The 15,183-nt window shown below is 44.1% G+C and overlaps 1 protein-coding gene across 1 annotated transcript; it reads right to left on the reverse strand.

Moving 5' to 3' along the window:
- Positions 1–11,785: 11,785 nt before the first annotated feature.
- LOC117856293 (protein DMP2) lies at positions 11,786–12,847 on the reverse strand. The gene has a single exon (XM_034738689.2). The coding sequence runs from the start codon at positions 12,559–12,561 to the stop codon at positions 11,899–11,901; it is 663 nt and encodes a 220-aa protein (XP_034594580.1). The 5' UTR covers positions 12,562–12,847; the 3' UTR covers positions 11,786–11,898.
- Between the last annotated feature and the right edge of the window lie 2,336 nt (positions 12,848–15,183).

The following is a 15,183-nucleotide window of genomic DNA, read 5'->3' on the forward strand; positions in this document are numbered from 1 at the left end:
ACACTCTGAAATCCAGATGGGCCTTTGTGGAGTCTTGACTACAGTATCCGGTAAAAGGACGACAGCGTAGTATTCACACAGACGGTACATATTGGGAATGGGATCCACATAAGTTGGCGTAAAATACACTCCCAAAAAGTCATATGTTTCACCTTCAATGAGCACACTGTTGAACATCATATGATGGTCGCCGCACGCAACTGCCTCCATCTTGGTGCCCTGCACAAACATTGTAGCCAACATACATCAGTAGTTTGCAATGAAACCACAATGCATCCGCCTAATTACACATGCATATAAAAAAAAGAAGTAGGCGGATGATTGAAGCATTTCTTGTTAATGCTGCATTCAGCAGTGTCTATCCAATTTCCCTGAAATCATCTGTTCCTCTCTTCATATCTGAAGCAACAGGATTTTTTTTCTTACACTTTTAACTATGACTGGAATGGAACCCTCAACACCTGTCAGGTATTTGTCATTTCCAGTGATGAAGGCAAGTTTATCAGCTGATTTAACCATTGCCTGTATAACACATGGGACAACAAAATTGAAATCAAATAAATGGTTCAGACCGTCGACCTTGGTGTGGCGGTCCTTTTTGGAGCTCCACCGCCGGCGCCGCCACCTGCAGCTGTTGTGGCTGCTGCTCCTTCCCCGCTGCCTCCGCCGCCAGAGCGGGTGGCCCAACCTCCATGGGACCAGTGTGGCGGGGGCCAATAAGCGGGCATAGCAGGTGGGCATGGGGCGAGATGACGGCGGCCTCCGTATCGGGGAGGCGGCGGCAGGGGTAGGGTTTGGGTGGAGAAGGGGAGGTGAGCAGCAGGAGGCGTAGGTGCTGCGGAGGGTGGGCGCATATTGGGCGGAAGACGTACGGATGGCGGTAATTTGCGGAGGGACTCCGCGGAAGGCGCGTCTTCGATCGGAGGGTTGGAATCATGCGAAGCGAGGGCCATCGAGCAAGCGGCGGGCGACGGAGGTAGTGGCGGCGGCGGCGCCGGCGGCGGCTTCTGCCGGCATGGAGGCGAGGAAAGGGAGGGGTGGCGGCGGCTTCGGGCGGCGCGGAGGTGAGGTAAGGGAGGGGCGGCGGGCGACAGAGGGAGCGGCAGCAGCGGCGGCTTCGGGCGGCGCGGAGGTGAGGTAAGGGAGGGGCGGCGGCGGATGGCGACAGGCGACGAGGGTAGTGGCGGCGGATGGCGTTGGTGGATGGCGATGCAGGGTGTAGGATCGCAGAAGGAGGGATCCGCGCGGAAGGAAACGGACGGAGGAGGATGGCAGCGCGGCGCAATTCACGGGATCTCCAAGTCAACGGTCCCCGCGCGGAAGGACCTCGAACCGACAGCGGAGGAACGCGGGAGCGAGGGACATCGCGCCCCGTCCCAATGACGGACCGCGTTTTTGTGTCCACTTTGCTTTTTATATAGTAGAGATTAGATAAACTATGGTTAGGAGCATCTCGCTGTATTTTTTTTTTCCAATCTGCTGCCATTCTTTACTTTTCATCCGATATACTTTCTCCGGCCAACGGACTTTCCTTCCTTTCGTAGGTGTGCTTAAGGTTTTTGCTCTGCCGCAGTTTGTCGCTTGTTTGCTAGCTCGTGATCTCTCTGCGATGATTCGACTAGATAGCTCGATGTTTTGATCCGTGCTGACATGCGCGGTGATTCTGGATGGCAATGGCAGAGCGACAGCAGTAGCTCATGCTCTACTTCAGTTGCTAGGTGCTACTCGATTACAGCAGACACTGCTGGAAACCGAGATAATGTCGAGTATTTTTATATTTACCGAGTGCAATTTATCGGGCACTCGGTAAAATACATGTTTGCCGAGTGTATCCACATATACAGTCGGCATTAAAAACACACTCGGCAAATAAGACGTTTGCCGAGTGTCACGAACGAAACACTCGGCAAACAACGCCAAAGACACTCGGCAAACAGAACGCACTCGGCAAATCTCTAACACGTGACAAGCACGTACGAAGCGTCCCGGGCGTTTGCACTTTGCCGAGTGCCCGTTAGCGGCACTCGGCAAACCTTAACTTTGCCGAGTGTCCATCCCGAGGCACTCGGCAAACTACACCCGTTGTCGAGTGTTCTTCAAAGGCACTTGGCAAAGTAATATTTTTTCCTTCCCTGCCCTCCAAACTTTTTCCACTCTCCACACACAACATGTGATACTACATGTTCAAATTTCGTATATTTGTGGATCAGTTTGCTATATTTAATAAATTTATAGCACAGATAGGATTTTTTCTGTTACAGGCAAATTTGTACTGCAAGTGTTTTAAATAATGGAATAAGTTCAGTGGAAAAATCCTATTCATGTTAGTGAGTCCACTCTAGGGCCTTACGCGCCAGTTTGCCGAGTGTTTCTCCCCTAGCACTCGGCAAAAGTCCTGACTTTGTTGAGTGTTTCGCCCCTGAACTCGGCAAACGTCCTGGCCTTTGCCGAGTGCCTTTCTGTGAAGCACTCGGCAAAGCCCCCATCACCGTCTCGCGCCGTTACTCCATCTTCACTGATGGTTTTTTTTATCAAGTGTTTACTGACACTCGGCAAAGCTGTTTGTCGAGTGCCCGATATTTGACACTCGGCAAAGTTCTGCTTGCCGTTAAAATCTTTGCCGAGTGTCGGATGCCGAGTGTTTTTAGGCCTTCGCCCGAGTGCCAGTAGTGAGATTGATCAGTTTAGTTCCGCGCGGATCCGATTCTAATGCTGCTATCAAAGAATTCAATTAATGGCATAGCGATGGCAGGTTGATCTATTTAGTGGGTGTTTGGATATCTCTTACTAAACTTTAGCACCTATCACATCAGATGTTTGGATACTAATTAGGAGTATTAAACATAGTCTAATTACAAAACTAATTGCACAAATGGAGTCTAATTCGCGAGATGAATCTATTAAGCCTAATTAGTCCATGATTTGACAATGTGGTGCTACAGTAACCATTTGCTAATGATAGATTAATTAGTCTTAATAGATTCATCTCACGAATTAGATGGAAGACTCCATCTGTGCAATTAGTTTTGTAATTAGCTCATGTTTAGTCCTCCTAATTAGCATTCGAACATTTGATATGATCCTGCTAAAATTTATCATCTCGTATCCAAACACCCCATGGACTAAAGTCTAGTTCATGTCACATCGAATATTCGGATGCTAATTATAAGGACTAAACATGAGCTAATTATAAAACTAATTACACATGTGGAGGCTAATTCACAATCTATTAAGCCTAATTAATCATTCAGGTTACTGTAGCATCACATTGTCAAATCATGGACTAATTAGGCTTAATAGATTCGTCTCACAAATTAGTCTCCATCTGTGCAATTGGTTTTGTAATTAGTCTATGTTTAATACTCCTAATTAGTATCTAAACATTCAATGTGACATAAATTTTAGGACCTCCTAAAGAAACAAACACGGGCTAAATTTTAGCCGGATGTTTGAATGCTAATTAGAAGGACTAAACATGAGTTAATTGTAAAACTAATTGCAGAACCCCTAGGCTAATTCACGAGACGAATCTATTAAGCCTAATTAATCCACCATTAGCAAATGGTTACTGTAGCACCACATTATCAACTCATGAACTAATTAAGCTTAATAGATTCGTCTCGCGAATTAGCCTTGGGTTGTGCAATTAGTTTTATAATTAGCCTATGTTTAATACTTCTAATTAGCATCCGAACATCGATGTGATAGGGGTTAAAATTTAGGAGGCGTTTGGTTCCCTTTGCTTATTTTTAAGCAAGTGTCACATCAATGTTTAGATACTAATTAGGAGTATTAAACGTAGGCTATTTACAAAACCTATTACATAAGTGGAGGCTAAACAGCGAGACGAACCTATTAAGCCTAATTAATTCATCATTAGCAAATGTTTACTGCAGCAACACATTGTCAAATCATGAACTAATTAGGCTTAATAAATTCGTCTCGCCGTTTAGCCTCCACTTATGTAATGGATTTTGTAAATAGTCTACGTTTAATACTCCTAATTAGTATCTAAACATTCGATGTGACAGGTGCTTAAAAATAAGCAAACGAACCAAACCAGGCCTTAACTAGGGGAGCCAAACACCCCCTTAGTTCCGCAGCATATTCTAGTTGCTAGTTTACGTGTCAGTGGATGTTCCTTCCTCCAACGACATATTTTTCAGTCAGCGGCTGTTCTTTCCATTTATTCCAAGTTCGATATATTCTGGTGCTCAAGCTTGTTGATGGATTTTTATACAATCTTGTAGATCTCCTCACACAGTTTTACGCAAAGTCTAAAATCAATAGGACCCACACCGGACCATCTTCGGGTGAAAAAATATCTCATAGGATAAACAACGGATTATCCTGTGAGTGAAAAATATACTAACAGGATAAAACACCAGATCATCCTCTTTTATGTGTTATCGTCTACAGAAGTTTTATCACACTGTATTTTCTCCGGTCAACGGACGTTCCTCCTTTTCATCCTACATGGGCTTGAAGCTGCTCTGCCGTCGCTTGTCAGCTTTTGGTCCGACGATCTCTCTGCAATGATTTGACCAGCTCTTGTTTTGACTTTTGATCCGTGCTGACATCCGTAATGATTCTTGATGGTAGAGCGACCGCAGTAGCAGCTCGTGCTCTACTTCTGTTGCTAGTTGCTAGTTGCTACTTGGTTGCAGGCTCTTGCAGCAGGTTGATCTATTTACTTCTGTGTGGATATTCTAACGATGTATGCTGCTGTCACGTTATTTGATCTTAAGCTCAGTAGCACTAGGCCAGCGTAACTCCCGTAGCTATGGCACCAGCAAAACAAAATGAAAAGGAGCCATAGCATGGATCTCAGCAGTGCTGCGACGGGCATAGGGGACTGGCTTCGGCGGCAGCGGCTGGACGGGGGTCCGGCACGGTCGCACGGATGCGTGTCTTTGGTCATGGCTCTTGCATGCTGCGTTGAAGCAATAGCATGCGGCCCTGTTAGACGGATTTGCCTTGCGGATCTTTTTGTGAGTCGTTTCTATCCTGCTCTGGTATTGGTCAGCATCGGTTTTAATAAGTTTCAGGTTGTTGATCAAACTTTCTTTTCATCTCTGTTCTGAAATTATCTCAGATGCCTTATATTTTCTCAGTTCAGTTCATCAGCTCGTAGCTTGGCGGCGGTGAAGTTGCCGGCATCAACCGAGAGACCGGCCTCGTTCTTGATGATGATCAGCATCTGCTGCACTGTGAAGCAAAATAAATCAGCATCGAATTGATTTCCTTACAATCTATATATTGGGATGCAGGTATACTGAATTAATTTACGCGGACAAGATCTTCGGGTCACTTGTTCTTCGGTACCACCGGACCTTCCGCTAATTCATTTTGCTTTGCCCCGTGAGAGGAAAACATCACGTGGCACCCATGTCACATTTTTTTAAAACAAATCCATGCCACCCATGTCACGTTCCTTTTTTAACCAATCCATGACACGTTCATGTTAGCGAAAAAGAACGGCACATAGGAGTCATGTGTACCATGGGCTTGGCCTGCTTGTTTAAGTTGCTAGTCACATCGGGCCCAGTTAATAGTACATGCCAAGAAGCCGAGCTCGGGCCGCCGCTGACTGTTGGCAGCCCAACTGCTGCTGCTAGCACCCGGCCGGCCTCGAAGGCACCTACGCTTCGGCAATGATTTTTTAAGAGCAAGAGTTCCTAATCTTACCCCCAATACTTTTTTTAGAAAAAAAGAGAGAAAAAATGAACTCCAACAATCCATCTAAACCTTTCCTAATTTTTTAGCGACCCTAAAAAATAGTCTGCCACCGCGTATATTTTAGCGTTAGCATTCCTCCCCTAATTCTGATTCCCGCACGCCCGCGCATCCCTTCCGATAGGCCCAATACGATGACGTGGCCTGTGTTTGAAATATTAGGGGCTAAAATCTGCTGTGGACTAATATGTTTTTGGGAAAAAAATTTTAGGAGAACCCCCAATATATAGTTTGGGGAAGAATTTTTTAGATACTTTTGGAGCTTACACATGGAAGTACGCTATTTTTCCCGGAAGGACGGACTTTTCTCACGCTAACTAAATATAAAAAATATTGCAGCAACTCACCTCATATTTACATATAATAAAAGTTTTAAGGGGACATGCTCGCAAGCTCAACCTTTAGCACAGCGGTAGCTCCAAAATTTCCCATTAGATCGGTATCAAGTTCGACACGTGGAGGAGCGCGTTTTCCTTTTATTTTCCCTCACTATTTATCAACTTATACTTACACGTGGGATCTTGGTTGATTTATAACGTTCTTGCAGACCTTATATCATCATAAAACAACATTTTCCCTCACTATTTATCAACTTATACTTACACGTGGGATCTTGGTTGATTTATAACGTTCTTGCAGACCTTATATCATCATAAAACAACCATGTAATGGCGAGTGACGATTTCTTTTTGGCTAGAGTGGCAATTTTTATGACGTTACGTAACTTTGTCACTAAATTTGCTCGGATGTGAAACTTTATGATGTTTCAACCAGAAACGTCACAATGATGAGAACAAATATGTAGTGTCCTCAGTGTGCACCAACGAATGAATCGGTGGTCCAAATCCAGGTAGCCATTGAACCGCTGGCGCCCGAACCCTACATGAATCACGAAGTGATTCGGTGACATGTGAAGGGCATCACCGAATGAGTCGATGACCGCTGAGCCACCTTCCTGTGTCTTGTGTCACCACTGGTACTATAGTCACTATATGAATCGGTGAATGTATTAAAATTTTCTAAGCTGATCTCGAGCCGAGCCAATCACACCGACTGATTTGGTGGTGATCCACTATTACATAGTGCATGTCCTTCCTTGGCCTTGCTGTAGTTCCTCTTGTCATCCATTGATTCGGTGACCTTACTCAGTCACCATCGAATGAATTGGTAGATTGTGTCAGTGCATATTTTCAACAGTCTTCAAGTCTTCACATGTTTTTATCCCAATTTCATTACCATCTCTGGATTTTCACTATCATTTGGATGCTATAGAATTTTTCTAAGTCTTTCTTTTTCTTCTCATTTTGATGGCTTTGGAATTCATCCTCGAGACCTATAAAATACCTAGATAAGGCATATCTTGCAAGCACATTAGTCTCAATGACTATATTGTCATTAACCACCAAAATCACTATGGCCATTCCTTACATATGTATCTCATAGTTTTATTTCATAATTAATACAAGAAAGATTTTTGTATTTTTTTATGTATCGTGTCTATCTTTTTCATTAATTCATCACAAGAAAGATGCGGCTATGTAGCACTATCATTAATTCGTTGTAGATTTGGATAGGGTCCATGAAATTGTGTATTGTTTCTGTATCCTATATGTTTTTTTTCATCAGTCAATTAGAAGAAAGATATGGATATGTAGTACAACCATAAATTCGTTATAAATTCAAATGTCCTCATCAATTATTCATGTATTATTTATGTGTTATACGTGTTTTCTTTTCATTGTTAAATTCCTGATCTACATGTTTTGGTAATTGCAAAAATCCACTTATCCCTCTTTGATCCATCTAGGTCTATTTCAATAGCGTGTAATATATGCCTTCTGAATTTGAGCTCTCTTGAATCATGAGTTGTAAATTATTTTGAAAAATGCTTAATCTTATAATACTCCTACATATGCAAAATTTCAAATTTTGTAAAAGGACTTAGTTTAATTTGATTATAGAATTTAGAACTTTCAGACAAAATTTTAGTGTGCCCAAATTATTTTTTTGGCTGAAGGATACATAAAAAAATAACATAAACATTTATTTGAGATGAAATGCTGGAAACACATGCTGTACCTTGAACTTACTTTTTTTTCAACAAAAAAGTCAATGCCATAATTTCCCTTAGTTGGACCAGTGGTTGGAAGATCGTGGCCATGCATGTGGGGGCTCCTATGTGCCTACCGGATGATGGTTAAGTGATTGAACTATAAAGCTCATCTAGATCTAGATTCAATCTAGATTGATGGGCCATTCAATATTTTAACTGAAAAAATGTTGAACTAAAAATGTTGAACAAAAATGTTGGACCAACATTTTTCAAAAAAGTTGAATAAAAAAAAGTTGGATCTTCTAATCGTATAAAAAAGTTGAACCAACATTTTAGCAAAAAATGTTGGATTAGAGGAAAAATGTTACACCAACATTTTTTTAAAAATGTTGAAGCTCAACATTTTGGTCATCTTCTCCGGTGCTGGCGAGTAGCGGCGTCGCGCGGCCACACGACGAGCTGGCGCGAGGGTGGCTGTGCAGCCCCGCGATGGCGGAGGAGGCGCACGGTGGTGCGGCGGCCGCATTGGGTCGGCGAGCCTGTGCGGGGTGCAGCGGGGAGCTCACGCAGCGGCACGTGATCGGCGTGGGAGCTCATGCGGTGGCTGGTGGCGACGCGACCGGCCACTGGGAGTGCGTGTGGCGACGGCACAGCCGGCCGCAAGAAGCGCGCACAGCGACGGCTCTAAAGAGGCACGCGGTGGCAGCGCTACAAGGGCGCGTGGTGGCGGCGGCGCATGGGAGGGTGGCTGCATGTGGGACGCGGGCGGGTGGCGGTGCGGCTAACGGCGGTGGCGTCACGGGACAGGGGCAGTGGTGGGGGCAGCCATGGGGAGGGAGAAGTGGAGCTAAAGTTTGGGGTGACAATCCAACGGTAGCTATTCCTTACACGAATCTCAAATATTGGAAGATTCCACCTCTTCCTACCTTTCGGAAGATGGATAGGTTTTCTGCATGCATGTGGGGCTTGTTTGGATGCAGCCCTGATAAAGCTGACCCAGGCAACAACATCCGACTCTGAATCAAACAAGCCCATAGTTTGAGCCTAGGTTAGGCGCTGGTTGGCTCAATCATACGAATAATTTCGACATTTCAATCAGAAAGCCCATGTGCAAAGGGAAGGATCGAATTGCCTTAAATTGGATTCTTCATATCCATCCACATTATTGCATTTGAGCCAAGGTTTAGTCCATCGGCAAGAAGTTGAAGGGCCCGCAAACATCAGTTGCTCATTTTCGGGATTCCTATATAACGGCTTCCAATGCTTGAGATTTTCATGCACGACGTCATCCGTTGGATGCCACTCATCTCACTCTCCTGTCTCCCCTCAGCTCTAGCCTTCCAATCCGCCGCTGCCTCCTCCTCAAGGTCTGCACGCCTCCACCCGCCTGCCATTGGCACCGCTACCTCCCTCCGCGTGCCACTGGCCCCGCCGCTCCCTCCGTGCGCGTGCCTTCGGTTACCGCCACTTCTGCGCCTGTGTGCGCCCGCGTGCTCCGCCGTTAAGGCCCTGCGAGCCACCGTCCTCTGAAGCCCGCACGCCATCATCCTGTGCTCCGCTGCTGCGGGCCGCGCGCCATTGCAGGTGCCACACCCACATGCTCTCTGTGACCGAGCCATGACGCGTCGCCATCCTTTGCGGCTGCTGCCGCACACTGGCCCCAACACTACCACCATACCACCGTTGCCGGAGAAGAAAACAACTCAAAATTATTTTTGGAAAATGTTGATTCTTGTTCGCAAAAATGTTAAATCAAGTGTTTTAAATGTTAAAATATGTTATAAAAATGTTGAATGCAATATCTTTTTACATAATGTTGATCTATGTTTTGTAAAATGTTGAATCACTACTAGAGAACTGACCTTCCATCTAGCCCCTTTAGTCCTGGTTAACATTAGACCTGTGATTAAAGTGGCTTTAGTCCCGGGTCAAAAATGGGCCATCAAAGGCCGGGGGGAGGGGCGGTGGAATTTAGTCCCGTTGTGAAATACCAACTGGGACTAAAGCCCCTCTAGTCCCGGTTATAACGGCTAGAACTATCGCATCGACGGTCGTACCCTTTTGTCCAACCGGCACAAAACCACCAACTCGGACAAAAAAAGGATGATATTTTATTCCATTCCAACCGGGACAAAATCTCCACTCCTATAAAATTACCAGACCGAGAGCTATTCTTCCTCCCCCAGCCCGAGCCGCTCCACTCCACTAGAGACACTTTGGCCTCCTCTGCATGGCGAGCAAGCAACCTTAGGGGAGGTGTTGTCCGAATTTTTTTTCCCCATTTCTGTGGGGATTTCACTCATCCAAAGTGTTGTGAAGGTTAGCTACTTCATCCTCTCTTCATTTATAGTTATTGTACTTTGTTTTATACTTTAGAGAGGGAGAAAAATGAGTTTTTAGAATGAGGAAGAATGGAGATGATTTTTATTTATATATGTTTTTTGCTAGAATTTGATGGATGGCTTGCTTGTTATATAAGATTCGTATTAGTTACAAGAACTTGATCAATATTAGGTATGATAAAAAATAGAGTAAACGTGTTTTTAATATTTAGTCATTGCAATAAAATTAAGATAAATAAATTGTAAGTGTAAGAAAATAGAATTTGGTCATTGCTACAATTTTTCATGTCACTGTAATTTAACAATAATTGTATTTTTTTGACCAATAATTTATTTATCTCATGTTTAATGCAAGAACTAAATATTATAAATAATAATCCTATATGAAGCCCTATGAATATTTACATACGCAGTTTCCATAGTATCCTCATAATAATTATGATTGATAGAAGCCACGTCGTTGTGTTCGATTCGTTGAGGAAACCACCGAAGGAATACCAAGACATTCAAGACATGCTAAACTCGTAATAATCTTGACTTTTATCTCTATGCAAAAGTTGGTTTCCTAAATTTTCACCTAACACTGTATCATTCATTATTTTAATCTGTAGTGCATGGAAATGATTCCTTAAGAATCACCGTGGTCATTTAAAGAAAAACTTACATTCAGAACAGACTTCCCAGTACGTATGAAGTTTGCACATTTTCTACGTTCTATAACAAATATTTTATAACTTGTCTTTTCCCACTAAAGTGCTTGAGACAGGAACAAGGCAATAATCTATGTGGATACTACGTCTGTGAGCGCATGCACAATTTTGTGCATCCCAAGGTGTTGTCATGGCATGATATAAATGTACGTGTAACATTCACATATTTCCAAATTACAGATGTATAAAATTCAAGAAAGACTCTTGGAGAAGGAGAGAATTTTGGCAATACGTGAAGGTCTCATAGGATTTCTGGTGGACTGGGTGATAAATCTAGAGGGAAAATTTCATTATGACGGATGTTCAATAGACGCACGAAGCAACACCACGACGGGAGGATCCTAGCATGAAGTGGACAAATTATTGTATATGTAGTCATTGTATAAATACTAATTTGATTTGTATAATATACTAAGAATTATATATATACACATACTACTATCATGTAATATATATACAAATTGCATAAAATACTAATATGGAAACAAAATTTCAAAAAAAGTCTTAAGTATTAAAGGGGTACGCGTATGCGCCTTGCAAGCGCGCATGCAAGCGCACGCACGTACCCCTTTAGTCCCGGTCCTGCGCCACGCCTAGCGTGGCGGCTCCTTTAGTTCCGGTTGGTAAAACATTTACCAATCGGGACTAAAGGGAATTTAATCCCGGATGGATTTTCGGGATCTTTGACCCCTACCAACCGGGACTAATGCCGTATTTTTCAGTAGTGAATGCACTATTTTTAAATGTTGATCCGACTATCTGAAATTGTTGAATGTGATATGTTGAATTATTGATTTACACTTCTATTTGCGTTGGGCCTAATGTGCTTTAAGTTATATAGCTTATCCAGCTTGTGGAAGTTATATTGGAGCCCCCGCTCATTTCACATACTTGGATCTCAACTTTGAATGTCTCATTCAGCAAACATTTTTGTCCCGAGATAACAACATACAATTCAACTGGATTACGAGCGTGTGTGTACTCCTTCCCGTTCCAAATTGCACGTACAACTAATTAATGCTGCGTGCCAAAGCCTGGACGTACGTACAGCATGTCGTTACTGCCCGTGGGGCGCCATGTCCGTGTAGCCGATGCTCTTCCTGGTGGTGGGGAAGATGATAAACACCATGCTCGACAGGAACCCCGCCCCCAGCGGCAGGTTCACCAGCAGCTCCCTCACGTCCGGCCCGGCGTCCGGGAACAGGCACCCCTGGATGCTGGCGTCGGCGAGCGCCACGGCGAGGAACACGAGCGCCGAGAAGAAGGCGTGCACGAAGTCCAGCGCCGTGATCCGGAGCCTGGACAGGTCCCTGAACGCCGCCTCCCGCTCCTCGCGCGTGCCCGCGAAGTTGAACGGGTAGAAGCCCCCGAAGGTGGCCGCGCCGTGGTAGAGCTTGCCGTCGCGGCCGACGAGGCTGTCGGTGAAGGAGAGGAGCACGCACGAGACGGTGCAGGTGCCGATGAGCGACAGGACCAGGTACCGGTTCGCCGCGTGGCACGCGCCGTGGTTGCTGAAGGACGGCGCTAGCGCCTGGAACGCCAGCACGGTGCCCGTCGGCAGGAGCTTCAGGAGGTCCGATGCGCTCGACAGGGCCGGTCGCACCGGCGAAATTGGCGCAGCTGCCTCGGCCGGCGGTGGCTTCGCCCGAGCATCCTGAATAGAAGAGGATCCTCGTTGGCTTGACGTAGGAATCTGGATCTGCACAGCGTTGGGATCCATGGCACCCACGCTAGTCTGCCTGAGAGAGATAACTAGCTAGCTAGTATTAGAGAGTTGATCGAGGTGGTGCTCGTGGCTTTGGCCGGCTTCGGCTTTTATAGCTCCCTAGGAGATTCAGCATGCAGGGCAACGAGAAATGGTTGCGGGGAGCTGCACGGGAGTGAGATGCAGGCGTAGCGGAAAGATTATTCTGGCCCAACCGCGGGCGTGGCGCCACCCACGTTGCTTAGGTCACTGCAACAAGAAACTGCCGGCACGGCGACACCGTTGCGCCAGACACCGGCCCAACCATAACGGACTTCTCGTTTCAGCCAGTTAGCGTGCAGGAGGCCGGGATTGGGTTGCTTACGATACATACATGTTGTCAGGTTGATCTAGAGTCTTCGTGATGATGGTGGAACAATGTAAGCATTCACCGATTTTAGGACGTCAATACATCACGTACGGCCAAGAAACCCTCTCTGAAAAAAAATTAAAAAGAGGAAAAGGATGATCTATTTTAGGTCTATCAACATTTCTCTTTCTATTTTGGGTATATATTTTTATCAAACGATTGCCAAAACTAAATCAAATCCAATCTGTGGGGTAGTTTGTGCTTTTTTTGAGTGATATGGCTGCTACTAGCTTATTAGCCTGCTGCCACATCGTGATTATGCTACCATGTCACCGACCACACATTGTCATGATGATCTGCGGGTATACATCTGTAGAGGATGAAGCAATAGGTTGTTTTTAAGTTGAAAGGCAATCATTATTGTTCGTACGAGGTATTGCATACAAAGAATGCTTTTTTGTTGTCATGCGTTTTCTTCTCAAGTGATGTAGCTCTTACGTATCATGTGTTCATGCGCGCTGGATGTCACGAAAAATAAACACAGTTCTTGTGGTTGGACATTTTTCTGCTTGTTGGAGCTACTTAATCTAGTGATCGAGAACGTTTAAGATCTAGCAAGCATCGTAGTGCTATTACCTGAATGGGTTGTCCAAGCATCTTTTTTGTTACTTGTCAGGCCATATGCATGGTGGGCAAGAAGGAAGGACACGATGGCCAGGCCAACCCCAAACCTTTATGCCTACCTTTGATTTGTTAACGTTTTTCTACTAGATCTTGATGACGAAAATCTGAAAACGCTGGCAGTCGATGAGTGAACCTATTCAAAATCAAGCCACTAAGGGACTGTTTGTTCCTCCTAAATTGTATAAGCTGAATTATGGTTCAAGAGTAGTAGGGTAAAAAATCATTTTGGGACCACGAATAATTTGAAAGCTGCTCAAGACTAGCTTATTTCAGATTATTTGTGGTCCCAAGGTGATCCTTTACCATAGTACTCATAACCCATAATCCAGCTTATATAATTTAGGTGGATTATTATATCAGACAAACAGGGCTTAAGAAACACAAGATCAATGTTCAGAAATGGCTGAAGATCTGAGCCCTGTTTTTTTTTCTTTCTAGAAGATCATTGGTGTTTTCTGCATGCATCACCATGTTTTTTTTTTTGGCTGCAAGTGCCGTGGTGTGGGCGTATTCAGGTAACCAAGCCACAAATTGATGTACGCCCCTGCAAGTGCCGTTACGAATGCACGATCATAGTGACAACGGACTGCCTAGAAGTGAACCAAGAATCCGAAATCCAAGAACCGATAAGAGTACAATCTATTATCCACAAGGTGAACTCCAAATTTACCTCGTTCTGCAAACATCAGGTTGATCCCCTCCAACCCTGGGGATTCAAATGCTGCAAACCTCTTTTACATCTTAAACCAGCAAACAACTCTTGATATTTGAGGATAACTCACAAATGACTAAGCTGCAAATAATACATTGCATAATTCGCCCCCTGATTACTCTTGGTGAAGCTAGTCACAAATGACAAATTGTTGAAGCTAGTAACTGAACTCAGGTACATTATACTGATTAGAAGTACTAGCCAGTGTACCTCAAACTAACAAGCTCCAATTTCTGGTCTCATACTGAACTGATAGTGAGCAACTCGTTTGAACAAGAAGCACTAATCCAATTTTGCTATACACTATGCTATTAATAATTCATAACAGTGATAATAATGCAATGTTTCCGTGGTTCATACTACCTAACACAAACAAAATAACTAATCGGTAAAACAAGACTTGCACACTTCATAAATAAGAACAAATTCAAATGAATTCCATGCTTTTGAGCTAGACAACAATAAAGCTATAGATAGTGCAAGTTTGTTTGATCATAACTCACAAGACGTGCTTATATTATTCAATAAATAAGGAGAGGTACAAGGATTGTATGCAAATACAAATTAGTGCATTAGTAATCTCTTGTTCTGGTCATGGGGGAAGAAAATTAGTAGAGAAATTCTTCTGTGACCACAGTACATCTGAGATGCAAGAGTAATCTTCAAAATTGAATACTAAGTATGCATTTTTCAGACAATAGAGCTAAACATTTCGACATTGCATTGCAATGCATTAGTAAATCCAGCCATTGAACTTTGAAAGGAAGACAACTTTAAGCCATAGTTCGAAATCCTAATTCCATGCAAGAGGCAGAAACAACCTAAGATATCACCCCGCCAGATAAAAAATCACCATGTTTTGTCAAGACTTAAACAGAATTAAAATGAACAC

Source organism: Setaria viridis, chromosome 5, assembly GCF_005286985.2.
Source record: "Setaria viridis chromosome 5, Setaria_viridis_v4.0, whole genome shotgun sequence".
Classification (NCBI taxonomy): domain Eukaryota; kingdom Viridiplantae; phylum Streptophyta; class Magnoliopsida; order Poales; family Poaceae; genus Setaria; species Setaria viridis.

Coding starts and splice junctions, on each gene's coding strand:
- LOC117856293 (XM_034738689.2), bottom strand. CDS start 12,561: ATGGATCCCAACGCTGTGCAGATCCAGATTCCTACGTCAAGCCAACGA.